The sequence below is a fragment of the Pseudorca crassidens genome, chromosome X (genome assembly GCF_039906515.1).
Source record: "Pseudorca crassidens isolate mPseCra1 chromosome X, mPseCra1.hap1, whole genome shotgun sequence".
In the NCBI taxonomy this organism is placed as follows: domain Eukaryota; kingdom Metazoa; phylum Chordata; class Mammalia; order Artiodactyla; family Delphinidae; genus Pseudorca; species Pseudorca crassidens.
Genome location: NC_090317.1, coordinates 20,188,228 through 20,201,161, shown reverse-complemented (window position 1 = coordinate 20,201,161; position 12,934 = coordinate 20,188,228). Strand labels below are relative to the sequence as shown.

Here is a 12,934-nt window from a genome sequence, read left to right as displayed (position 1 = left end):
CACAAGGTTTTGTAAATTGTTGTTAACCTGTGTATCTCCTTCACTGCACTGTTAAATTCTCTATGAAAAGAGTATTTATTATTTTGCTCATATTTGAATCTTTAGTGCCTGGCACAAAGTAGACAATTAATGCAGGTTTCTTTTCTTTTCTTTTTTAAAAAATGCATACATGAAAGAACAAATTAATAATAGAAGTGAGGATGTGCAGGATAGGATGCTGTGTGGGGTGCAGGGAGATCCCCACTGGGGTATCCTGTGCAACCTGGGAGCAGTTTGAGATAGTGGGCACCATGCAGAAGGGATATGTAAAAGAGGTTTGCCAATACACCAAGAAACTTCACTATACCAATCCTGTATAGAGAGTCTCATTAGAAATGGCCTGGAAATGATGTTTGTTTTGGTACAAACTGATGTTGTTGTTTTTTTCAGGAAAAAATAACATAATCAAGTTGCACAATTTTTGGTAAATAGATAAAAGGCAAAAGGCAAACCAAATCCCACTATTTGATACAGACACCATCAGTAATTGGGTGCATTTCTCGCAGTCTTTTATTTCTTTGCATGTTTTTCTTCACATAGTTGTAATCATAATTAATACAATTCTGTATTTTATATTTGTTGTTTAAAAGCTCCCATCCCTTTAATGATTGCATAATTTTCCATACTGTGGCTATTCCATAATTTATATAACTAGTCTTGTTGCTGGGCTAGCTTTTTTCCCTTAATTTTTTACTGTTATGGTTCATGTACATATGGTTTTTCCTGTCTGTAGGAAGATTTCATTAGGATGGATTCCTAGAAGGGGAATTACTGGGTCAAAGGGCCTGGGGATGATTTTTGGCTTCAGACTCACGTGTCCAGTTTGCTTTCTGGAAGAGTTGTACAAAATTTACAGAGCTCCTAACCTAGATGAATGTGCCCATTTCACCCAAACTGGACAGCATCAAGCATTATTATTAAAAAATAAACTCCATCAATGTTCCTAATAATTAATGGAAAAATATTACCTTATTCTTATCTTAATGTCCATTTTAAACTTGTAAGGTTGGTTTTTTTAAAATATATTTTTTTCTTTTTTCCTTTTTGCCTAATTAGGTTTTCTCTTTTCTGGACTGTCGGTTCAGGGCTGGCTTTTTTTAAGTTGGATTTTTTTTTTTTTAATAAGCAACCAGAGGCAGCTCTGCTTGAGGGTGAAGCCACCTCCCAGTTTCCCCTCCCCCTTTACCACCCTCCCCCCCCCATAGTTCCCTCCACCAGGTCTAGTGACAATTGGATGATGCAGTTCTGATAATCATCCGATTCCAGAATGGGTGGCTGCATTCCCTTTCTGAAGGCAGAAAGGACACTGTGCCCCAGAATCATGCCCCCTTTGCTGTTGTTGTCCGCCTTCATTTTTTTAGTGAACGTCCTGGGAGGAGCCCCAGGACACAACCCGGACCGCAGGACCAAGATGATCTCAATACACAGCCTCTCCGAGCTGGAGCGTCTGAAGCTGCAAGAAACTGCTTACCACGAACTCGTGGCCAGGCATTTCCTCTCTGAATTCAAACCTGAAAGAGGTGAGCAGTACCCCGGGATGTGGCATCCTCGCCTTCGGGCCGAGTGGACCCCCTGGGCGGAACGGGACGAATTGGGGGTCCAGGAGGGTGGGAGGGACTCTCCTCTGGTCTTGGACCTGGCCGGTTCTCCTGGATCCTGAGGAACTGAGGGAGCGGGAGTTGAAGGGTGTTTGGTGAATTGGGAAGAGGTAAAGATTAGTTGAGTTGGGTTGAAGCCTGGGGGCTTGAGAGGCAGTGAGACAGGCAGATACCAGGGACAGACAGGTGGACAGAGGACAGGTGAAAAGACAGACGCACCAGGTGAGGTGCCAGAACAAGTCGGAATGAGATGGAAACGCAGAGGGACACTCAGAGAAGACTGGGACAGACAGAGACAGCGCGGTTGAGAGACGAAGAGTTAGAGGGAGATAGCGAGACAGTGAGAGAGAGACACGGGCCAATCCGGGCGAGTAGCGGGAGGGCGGGTGCGGGTGCGGGGGGCGGCGGCAGGAGGTGCGCTGGGAGCGAGCGGGACCCAGCGCAGGACGGGGGTCGAGCGCGCCAGTGGTCTCCGCGGTGCAGGCGCAGATTCTGCGACTGAGGGGAGGTGGGAGGGGGTCACGCGAGCCGAGGGTTGCCGCTGCAGTGATGAAAAGTGCAGGGGGCCGCAGGTTCGCCCGGCGCAGCCTAAAAGGAGCGCAGCAAAGGGCGAGGAGACCCCGCGGGCAGCCGCCACTGCGGGGGTCGGAGTGCGGAGATAGCGGGTGTCACCGCTTCTCCCCCAGCCGCAGCGCGGGGAGCCGACGGCATCCCGGGAGCAAGCGCGCCAGCAGTAACTTAGCGACCCTTAGTAGCCGAGGCGCCGCAGGCAGAGCCCCTCCCCTCGCCTGTTGCGCTGTCCCGCGGCCTCGGAGCCCCGGAATTTATGTTTTAAGCGTTGTGTTGAGCTACTGCTGGTGCGTAACAAGATGCGCGCTGCGCACGCGGCGCCTCAGATGATCTGGTTTGGTTAAATTCTTGGAGTCTCACATGTGGTAGTTACGATTGGTCTCGTTTTCAAATGGGGAAACTGAGGCTGAGTGAAAGCAAAACACTTTTGGGGGGCTGGACAGAGCTGTTTGCCCCTCTCCCCAGTCTCTGTGGATCAATGCATTACGATGTTTTAGTCACTTATAAAATCCTATTTGTATGAGAATGCGTGTGTTTTCTTTTTCTCTTCCCATAGCTCTACCTATTGACCGTCCAAACACCTTGGAGAAGTGGTTTCTGATTCTGAGAGGACAAGAGAGGGGTGAGGGTCTCTCATACTGTACTTTCCTTAGTAAAGAAATAGAATGCTGCACCCCTCCTGTACTGCGTCCCAGGCTATTGGAGACTGGGCGGTGCCCACTGCCCCTGGGGGGGACTCACACCCGCCCCCCGCCCCGCTTCCAGAAACCCCGCAGGGGATGATTTCAGGAAATGGCGCACTAGCTGCAGGAGTGCTGGGCAGTCCCATCAGATATACCTAAGCTTTCTGTGTGAATCTACCCCAGACAGTTTGCCCAGAAGAAATTACCCTCATTGCTTCAAGGTGGTCACCCCCTGGCAGGAATTAAGGTGGAGACCCCGTCGGGGTAGTTGAGTGGAGCTGAGTCGTTCAGCCAGACCATCGCAGGGTCCCTTTGGCTCCCTCCCCAGGGAGGGGCGCTGCGGGTCTGGTGGGGTGGGGTTGGCTGGGGGCGGTTGCTTACAGGAGTGCTACAGCCCCTGCAGTTCCTCCTGATTTAAGCCCTGCGGAGCGTTGACGTTTCTCATACTTTCTCTCCCTGGCTCCCCAGCGGTATCACTCAAGACGTTTGGCATTCGACTGGAAGAGGTGCTGGTGAACGAGCTTACCCGCCGCAAGCAACTTGAACTGAGAGCCACGATGCAGATTGAAGAAGCCACCCGTCAGGCTGCGGGCCGTCGTCGGGGAAACGTGGTGCAAAGGATGTTTGGCCGCATCAGGCGCTTTTTCAGTCGCAGGCGGGCTGAGCCCTCCTTGCCCCGGGAGTTTACTCGCCGTGGGCGTCGAGTGAGTTAAACCCTCCAGTTTTCAGGCAGGGACCCTTCTTGAAGTGTCCAGGGATGTGGGGCGGGAAGGTCAAGGCCTGTGTCCTCAGAGGGAAGGGGAGCTGAACAGAACGTGTTGGAGGGGTGTAATTGGCCTGCCACAGAGAGAATGTCTCCTGTTGTGAATGTGATGCAATCTTCAGGAAGGTCCGGAGTGACCCTCCTGCTCCCCCATTTTAACATAGTGAGGGTTTCTCCACAGGGTGCAGTCTCTGTGGATAGCCTGGCTGAACTGGAGGACGGGGCCCTGCTGCTGCAGACCCTGCAACTTTCCAAGACTTCCTTTCCAATTGGCCAGCGACTTCTGGGATCCAAAAGGAAAATGAGCCTCAATCCGATTGCCAAGCAAATCCCCCAGGTTGTTGAGGCTTGCTGCAGCTTCATTGAGAAACATGGTAAGGGGCCAAGAATGATGGTTAAATCAAGGTAGGAGGCAATTCAAGAGAAAGAACGGTGTTCTAGAGATGGGGAGAGGAAAGAGGTCAAGGGATGAAGGGCTTGAAACATTCCCCTGCCACCAGTTGGGGTTGGGATACAATGGGGGAGGAAAAGGGAAATGCTAGGGGTGGGGGCAGTGAGCACAGATACTTAGCATCCCCTGGTCTTTTCTTTCAGGCTTAAGCACAGTGGGGATTTTCACCCTGGAATATTCTGAGCAGAGAGTGCGTAAGGTAAATCAGCTATGTATATGCTTTTGTTCCTTCAGTGAGAAAAAACTGGTGGGGGTGGGGGCTCCCCCATAGACCTGAAGAGAATGTCATGCCTCGTGAAGGGAGCACAGTCTTCTTTCTAGCCCCCTAGGCACACCGTATAGCCAACTACCTCCACTGAAGCCTGAGACCTACTGAAGGAGTGGCCGGTAGGGCGCCTGTGATGGGCAGAGCAGCCACCGAATGTATTCTCTCTCTTTTTCTAGCTCCGTGAAGAATTTGATCAAGGTCTGGATGTAGTGCTGGATGACTCTCAGAACGTGCATGATGTGGCCGCACTCCTCAAGGAGTTTTTCCGTGACATGAAGGACTCTTTGCTGCCAGATGATCTGTACATGTCCTTCCTCCTGACAGCAAGTGAGTCTTCTGCTCTCCCTTGTTGGGCAAGGAAAGGAAATAGTACAGGGGATGTGGGGTTCTGGGGACAGAGCTCAGGCTGCAAGACCCCAAGGAACTAAGGCAAAATGAACACCAGAAGATGAAAACACCTCTCCAGATTCCGCTATAAGTCTGTTGTTTGGAAATCTCTCTAGAGCTTCTTGAAGCTGTGTGCACCCTCTCAGGGCAAAGAAGAACCTAGGTTCTGTAGGGAGGGGGTCTGATTTTTACTTTTTTTTTTTTTTTTTTGTGGTACGCGGGCCTCTCACTGTTGTGGCCTCTCCTGTTGTGGAGCACAGGCTCTGGACGCACAGGCTCAGCGGCCATGGCTCACGGGCCCAGCCGCTCCGCGGCATGTGGGATCTTCTCGGACCGGGGCACGAACCCGCGTCCCCTGCATCGGCAGGCGGACTCTCAACCACTGCGCCACCAGGGAAGCCCAGGGGGTCTGATTTTGATGGGAGCACTTCTTGCTTTTAGGAATCCTGAGCTCAAATGCCATGAGAATGAGCAAAGAAAAGATGCTTGAGTACTTTATCCATAGCCTTTGGCATTTTTCAACCAGAATCACACCTTTCTTTGTATCAGGCTGCTGCCAAGGTTAGCCCCCTAAGCCAGTGCCTGTTTTCCTTCCTCTAGCTCTGAAGCCACAGGATCAGCTTTCTGCCTTGCAGTTGCTGGTTTACCTGATGCCACCTTGCCACAGTGACACCCTGGAGCGTCTCCTGAAGGTCCTGCATAAGATCACTGAGAACTGCGAGGACTCCATTGGCATTGATGGACAGTTGGTAAAAAGCTCTGGGAAAGGGTAGCGAGATTTACAGAAGGGGAGATGTGTGGGAGTATATGAGAAAGAGACAGAGACAGAGAGACAGAGGGAGAGGGAAACAAGAACAAAAAGAGACATTTTTGTTTGTGTAACTTCCATTATTACTTCAGAGTTGATCACTTTCTGCTTTCCTTTACTTAGGTTTCAGGCAATCGTATGACTTCCACCAATTTGGCTTTGGTGTTTGGATCTGCTCTCCTGAAGAGGGGGACATCTGCCAAGAGGGAGTCCAGGAAAACAAAACTGGGGATTGACCACTATGTTGCTTCTGTCAGTGTGGTCCGTGCCATGATTGATAACTGGGATATCCTCTTTCAGGTAGGTGGAAGCTTTGGACACACTTATTTCACAGCTCTTTCACCTGTTCACAAGGCAAGGAAGAGTTCCACATGCATCCCTGGGGGTATCCAAAGCAGGCAGCCACAAATCTCCCAGTCTAGAAATCCTTCCTACATTAGCTGGGCATGGTGCCTTCAGTTCTGGGTACCTGATAGAGATGAGTATAGATTTTAAAAATGTTGTGTAATAAAGGCTAACATTGCTAATTTTACCCTCAGGTGCCTCCCCATATTCAGAGGCAGGTTGCTAAGCGTGTATGGAAATCCAGTCCTGAAGCCCTTGATTTTATCAGACGCAGGAATTTGAGGAAGATCCAGTGAGTGTTTTCTTGGTTTGTTCATGCTTAGCCTGAAGGAGAATCACCTATGGGGGCTCCCAACCCCAGGCCACCTTTATGTTAGTCAACCCAAGTATACAAACTGACTTGCTTTTTCAAATTCATTCCCCATCAGGAGCGCACGGATAAAGATGGAAGAGGATGCTTTACTTTCTGATCCAGTGGAAAACTCTGCTGAAGCCCGGGCTGCTGTCCTTGGTCAAAGCAAGCCCTTTGATGAAGGTCAGTTCCCTGCTGGCGGTCAGACCCCTGGTGAAGGTCAGGCCCTTGCTGAAGGTCAGTCCCTTGGTGAAGGTCAGGCCCTTCCCGAAGGCCAGGTCCTTGCTGAAGATGAGCCCCTTGAGGAAGATGAGTCCTCTGAGGAAGATGTGCCAGTCAATAAAGAACTAGTATTTGAATATCTCAATCAAGGAGTAGTCTTTGGTGAAGTCCAAGGTCTCGAGATTCCAAATGACCTTGAGATTCCAGGCCCACATCTCGAAGGCATTCCAGAACTTGATGAAGATGACGATGATGATGACAACGACGATGATGACGATACCCTGAATTTTGATCTTCCTCCCCTTGAGGACATTCTAGACCCTGATGATGAAATTCTAGAACTCATTGAAATCCAAGACTTTGAAGAAATACCATATTTTGATATGGTTCCAGACCCTGAAGTAGCCCGAGATGTGCAAGAAATCCCCAACCCTGGAGAAAACCCAAACCACGACCTTGAAGAAGGACCAGATTTTGAAGACTACCAAAACCTTGACCTAGCAGAAGTTCCCTATCTTGATGTAATCCCGAACAATGAAGAAGCCTCAGATACTGATGAAATCCCAGACAATGAAGAAGCCCCTGACACTGACGGAATCCCAGACCATGCAGATGACTCAGATAATGATGAAAACCCAGATTCTGAAGAAGACCCCAATCTTGAAGAGGTCCCAGCCCTTGATGAAATCCAAAATGATGAAGCCTCAAATGCTGAAGAAATTCCAGACCATGAAGAAGCCCCAGAGGTCAATGGGATTTCAGACTCTGGTGAAGACCTTGATTTTGATGAAGTCCCAGCTCTTCATGTGGTCCCAAGCCCTGAAGAAGCCCCTGGTGGTCATGAACTCCCAAATCATGAAGAATCCCCAGAGGTTAATGGGCTCTCAGATTCTGAAGAAGACCCCAGTCTTGAAGAGGTTCCAGCTCTTGATGGAGTCCCAAATGATGAAGAAACCACAGATACTGAAGAAATTCCAGATTATGAAGAAACTCCAGAAGTCAATGGAATTGCAGGCTCTGAAGAAGACTCCAACCCTGAAGAGGTCCCAGCCCTCCATGTGGTAACGAGCCCTGAAGATGTCTCTGATTTTGATGAAATTCAGAACCAGGAAGAATCTTCAGATGTAAGTGGAGTCCCAAACGATGAAGAAGCCTCAGATGCTGAAGAAATCCCAGGACACAAAGAAGACTCTGATGTCAGTGCAATCCAAGACTCTGAAGAAAACCCCAATCTTGAAGAAGACACAGTTCTCAGTGTGGTTCCAGAGCCTGAGGGCACTCAAATTTGCAACAAAATTCCGGATTCTCAGAAAGACTTAGCCAACACTTTTGAAGAAGATGAAATTACAAATATGGCTCCAGAGCCTGAAGATGTCTCCATTCTTAATACAATTTCAGACCCTCAGCCAGACCTAGCTGTCAATCTTGAAGAAATCATGAATGTGGAAGCAGTCCCAATGCCTAGTAATCTTGACTCTAAAGAAGTTCAGAGTCCAAAGACCATCCAGTTCTGCAAAGAAGATGCAGCTGTTACATTTCCTGTAGATACCACCTTCCTTAAAAACAAGTCTCAGCCTGGCCAAGTCGTGAACTACAGGTCCTCCTCAGAGTCATTGAAGACCGACACCTGCTTTCTCCCCTCCATGAAGTTCTGTAAGCTTCCGGCTCCAGCTTTGTTACTCATTTGCTTAGTAAAATTAGTCAGGCTGGTTGTAGGGTGGTGGTGGTTGTTAGGAGGACGTCCACTTCCTCGCTTCCCTGGTGGTATTGCCCATTTGCTCTAAGTACGGGGTATCTGTCTCACTCTTTCTGTTCTCTAACATGGCCCTGCCCTCCTGCCCCCCACCCCCACACACCCAGCTTCCACAGTGGGCCTAGATTTAGAGATGTATGTTCTACTGTTAGGCTGCAGTTTTCTTACATGTCAAATGGGGGTAATCATTTCTGCCCTAACTTCTTGCCTCATACTGTATTTGAAGCTCAAAATTAGGTCTTAGTTCCTTGGGTGCTGTGCAAAGTGTGAAGTCTAGAAACATAAGGAGTTAACATTGTTACTATTTTCCAGGTTCCTCTGAGGAGCCAGCTGTGCCTCCCGGCACTGCCCGTTCCCATGACGATGATGAAGGAGCGGGTAACCCCCCCATTCTGGAGCAAGACCGCCCATTGCTCCGTGTGCCCCGGGAGAAGGAGGCCAAAACTGGCATCGGCTACTTCTTTCCTTAGATGTTTTTCCTTCTATATGGTGCCAGACAGGGGGAAAGGGTGGGGGTAGACCTGGGATGTCACAGGAAACATTAAGGAGAGTCTTGAAGGTAAAGATCTGAGGGTAAGAAGGAGTTCCACCTGATGCTCGGGTCAGGCTGTGAATTCCAAACACACTGCCAGCCCCTTTCCTGGGGATGCTCGGTCCCTTCAGCTGGTAAAAGTGGAGATGTTTCTGTGTCATGCTCAGGCGCCCTGGTGCTACCTTGCCTCTCTCTTTTACCCCTGATCCTGGCTTTCCCTTACTACAGCTGTTCCTTTAATTGATGTGACATTTGTGGTAAACACCTGTCGCAGAGAAGCTCACAAATCTCGAGGTGCTTTCCCTCCCCCAAAGAGGATTGCATGCTTTTCCTGACTTTCCTACCCTCCTCCTAAGAGCTCAATTGGAAAGGCCCTCAAGAGGCATGCTAGGATGTTAGGTCAGCCTACTAACAGCTGACAATTAATGCTAAACCATGTCACACCAACTCATAGCCGTGTCCCCGCAGCCACTCCACCGCCTCAGGATAATTTTGTCCAAATTATTTAGACCAATGGCTCGTCAAACAGCCACTCCCCAAATCCTGAGAAACCCAACTAGCTTTTCTGGGGTCAAAAGTTAGAGGAAAAAAATTGATTTTATTACCTAGATCTGTTTTACAGATAGCTGGCAGCCACATCCTGTTGTCAGCAAAACAGCTAGTTAGGTACAAACACATAGTTCCAAGCAGTAAAAGTCACCTGATTACAAATGTTCTTAAATATCGTCTCTGTAGTTCCTCTATGCAGGACGGTACAAATTTGCGGGACATGCTCTGGTAACACGCAGATATGGGTTATGTATGACATCCAAAATTATAGCTGTTATTGAGGGGTAACAACTGCTAAGGTCCATAGAATGAAGAATGTATTGTATTGAGGGTTAGAAATTGATCACACAATGGGTAACAACCGCAGAGCTCGAAGATTTGTGATTGTTAAAACTTCTCTGGCATTTAATCATTAATAAACATCGTATTGTGACAGCAGCATATTCATGGCTTACTGTGTGTGTGTGTTTTTTTATTTGAAATTTTGTTGGTGAGTTGGGAAGCTCTAGCTGGAGCTGAAGGGGAAAGAGAGGTGGGGAAGAGGAACGAAATAGAAGAGGGTGATGTGGAATAAAGGGCAGGGGTGACATGGTGTAAAGGGATGGAGTGAGTGGAATAAAGGGGAAGGGGTGATTTGGAATAAGGGGATGGAGAGAGATGGAATAAAGATGTGAGGTGGAATAAAGGGTAGTGATGTGGGGTACAAGAGAAGGGGTGATGGAGAATAGAGGGGAGGGGTGATATGGGATAAAGGGATGGAGAGAAATGAAATAAAGGGAGGTGATGTAGGATAAGGGGGGTGAGGGGGATAAAGGAGAGGGTGTTGGGGAATAAAGGGGAAGGGGTAATGTGGAATAAGGAGATGGAGAGAAATGGAATAAAGGGGTGAGGTGGAAAAAAGGGGTGTGGTGTGTGATAAAGGAGAGTAAAGTGGAAGAAAGGGGAAAGAGCTGTAACTGAATAAAGAGAATGTAGAAGGGATGAAGGAGAAGTAGGGGAAAAGAATAAAGCTTAAGAGGAGGCCCTCTAAAAGGAGAAAAGAGGGGAATAAAGGGAGAGATCACTAGGTGCTCTCAACTGAGAAATTCCCCCTGGATTGGTCAAGAGATCTGGATTAAGATCCAGACAGGCCTCTGACTGCCATTCCAGGACTTTATGGAGCTAAAATAGTGTGATGTGTCCTTGGAAGAGTTCACCTGTGCTTTTCCCACTCAGCTTGAAAATCAACAAATAAACCAGATAACAAGTAGGTAAGTAGATTGATTCAAAACATTCCCTTCACTTCCTGGCCTTCCCTGAAACCAGGTTTTCTCCTGATCTTATTGCTTCCCCTACATTCCCCCCTAGTGCTGACTACCAACCAAGGAGTTGGGGCTGAGAGTGGTGAGTAGGCATTATCCTCACTCTTCCCCATACTCTAAGGGCCAGCTCAACGGGCTACCTTGACACTCCAAGTCCTGTCCTCATCCTAGGTGAGCTCAACAATATCTACGTGGAAGACCCATCCCACACCCTGGCCTTTCATCCTTTAACTTAGCATTTCAACCACCTGCAGCCACTTGGCATCACTAGGCATGACATCACTTCCAAAAGACTCAACTCCAGTATTCCACTGTGACTCAAATCTCCTAACAATGGCTGGATTCCACGTCTTCTGCTATTTGGTCTTGTTGAGATGTCCAGTGCCTCAAGGCTTTTCTTTTCTCTTCACTTCTTTCCTTGTCCAAGCAGGATCTCAGGGTGTATTAATTTAGAACTGACTGTATCTTCATTCCCTTGCTCTTGAAATACCATGTCTGCACTATTTACTCTCAGCCTTGGGTCCCTCCAAGCATCTGATTCCTCCAATCTCATAATGACCACTGTGAGAAAATGTAGTAGCCCTCCAAATATTGGTTCATCTAATAGAATTTCCAACCTCAGCTGGGCCCTCAGGCCCCTCAGCAATTCTCTTGCACACCCCAGGTCATGTCCTTCTCTAATTCTCCTCCCATTCATATTCCATTTCAATATCATCCCCCTCAAACAACAGCCCCTTTCACTCTAACTCATTCCCAATACATCGTCTCTTCTGCTTTATGCTTGTTTATTTTCCTCTTCTTTTTCTAGTTTCTTTAGGTAGGAACTTAGATTATTGATTTTCTCTTTTCTAATGTAAATGTTCAGTGCTTTAACAGTGTACCACAAGTTTTGATGTGTTGTATTTTCATTCAGTTCAATATATTTTTAAAATTTCCTTTGAGACTTTCTCATTGACCAATGGATTATATAGAAGGTTAGTTTACTTTTTAAGTGTTTTGAGATTTTTCTGCCATCTTTCTGTTATTGATTTGTAGTGCTGCCTGGCTCACCTGTGATAGGTGGGACTTTCATTTGATCCAGAAAAAGAATGAGCCTACCTGGGCCACCTTCTGTTTCTAAAAATAAGCTGGTGTTCAGGAAATGGCAGTCCTGGGTCACCTTTCTTTCTTGGGTTAGAGGTAATAAGACAACTTTGTACTGTGCTGTTTCCCTAGTCCTAGGGTCCTAACCTTCCTCTTATATCTTTTAGAATTCTACTTTGGTTTTCTCTGAAGTTATTTCCAGGGCTTATATTTGTACTTGATAGGGAGGATCTTGGGAGCAAAAGGGCTATGTGATCTTCTCCTGAGCAGAAGTCTCCTGGTTATTCTTAAAAAGCTTTATTCAGATGTAGTTTCCATAAGTTCCAATCTATAGTTTAGAGTGTACAATATTGTTAGTGTATTCACAGAGTTGTACAACCATTGCCATAATATAATTTAATAATATTTTCATCACTCCAAAAAGTAGCCACATACCAGTTAGCAGTCAATCTCTATCTTTCCTGTCCCCCAAGTTTAGGCAACCACCAAACTACTTTCTATCTTCATAGACTTCCCTATTCTGGACATTTCATATAAATGGAATCACACAGTATATAATCTTTTGTGACTGGCTTCTTTCATGTAGCATAATATTTTCAAGATTCAACCATGTCATAGCATGTATCAGAACTTTATTGGTTTTTAATGTCAAATAATATTTCATTATTATTTTGGATATGCCATATGGATATGCCATATTTAATTCATATTTACCTACAAATAATGATGTTGAACATTTTCATATTTTCCCCCATCCTTTGGTCATATATCTTCTGCCTATTTTCAAGTGAGATTTTTGATTGTGTTGAAAGTTGTTTTTATATATTCTGGATAATTTTTTTCCTGTCTGTGACTTGTTTTTCATTCTCTTAATGGAATCTTCTGAAGAGCAGAAGTTTTCAAATTTTTTTGAAATTTATTTATTTTTGGCTGCATTGGGTCTTTGTTGCTGTGCATGGGCTTTCTCTAGTTGCAGTGAGCAGGGGCTACTCTTTGCTGCAGTGTGTAGGCTTATTGCAGTGGCTTCTCTTGTTGCAGAGCACAGACTCTAGCTGTGCGGGCTTCAATAGTTGTGGCATGTGGGCTCAGTAGTTGTGGCTCGCGGGCTCTAGAGTGCAGGCTCAGTAGTAGTGGCACACTGGCTTATTTGCTCCTCGGCATGTGGGATCTTCCTGGACCAGGGATCAAACCCGTGTCCCCTGCATTGGCAGGCGGATTCCCAAACACTGC

The 12,934-nt window shown here is 47.1% G+C and overlaps 1 protein-coding gene across 34 annotated transcripts in view; it reads left to right on the top strand.

Annotated features, from left to right (window-relative positions):
- ARHGAP36 (Rho GTPase activating protein 36) overlaps positions 1–9,761 on the top strand; it is a 154,152-nt gene extending 144,391 nt beyond the window's left edge. For 33 of the 34 annotated variants that reach the window (XM_067724529.1, XM_067724530.1, XM_067724549.1 and 30 more), the window contains 11 exons: positions 1,401–1,559; positions 2,764–2,829; positions 3,359–3,594; positions 3,835–4,027; positions 4,248–4,303; positions 4,549–4,699; positions 5,360–5,508; positions 5,691–5,867; positions 6,107–6,204; positions 6,341–8,139; positions 8,552–9,761. In XM_067724529.1, the coding sequence (XP_067580630.1) occupies positions 1,401–1,559; positions 2,764–2,829; positions 3,359–3,594; positions 3,835–4,027; positions 4,248–4,303; positions 4,549–4,699; positions 5,360–5,508; positions 5,691–5,867; positions 6,107–6,204; positions 6,341–8,139; positions 8,552–8,709 (3,242 nt within the window). In that variant the 3' untranslated portion in view covers positions 8,710–9,761. The remainder of the gene's footprint in view (positions 1–1,400; positions 1,560–2,763; positions 2,830–3,358; positions 3,595–3,834; positions 4,028–4,247; positions 4,304–4,548; positions 4,700–5,359; positions 5,509–5,690; positions 5,868–6,106; positions 6,205–6,340; positions 8,140–8,551) is intronic. The other variant, XM_067724554.1, reaches the window with a different exon arrangement.
- Positions 9,762–12,934: the final 3,173 nt, after the last annotated feature.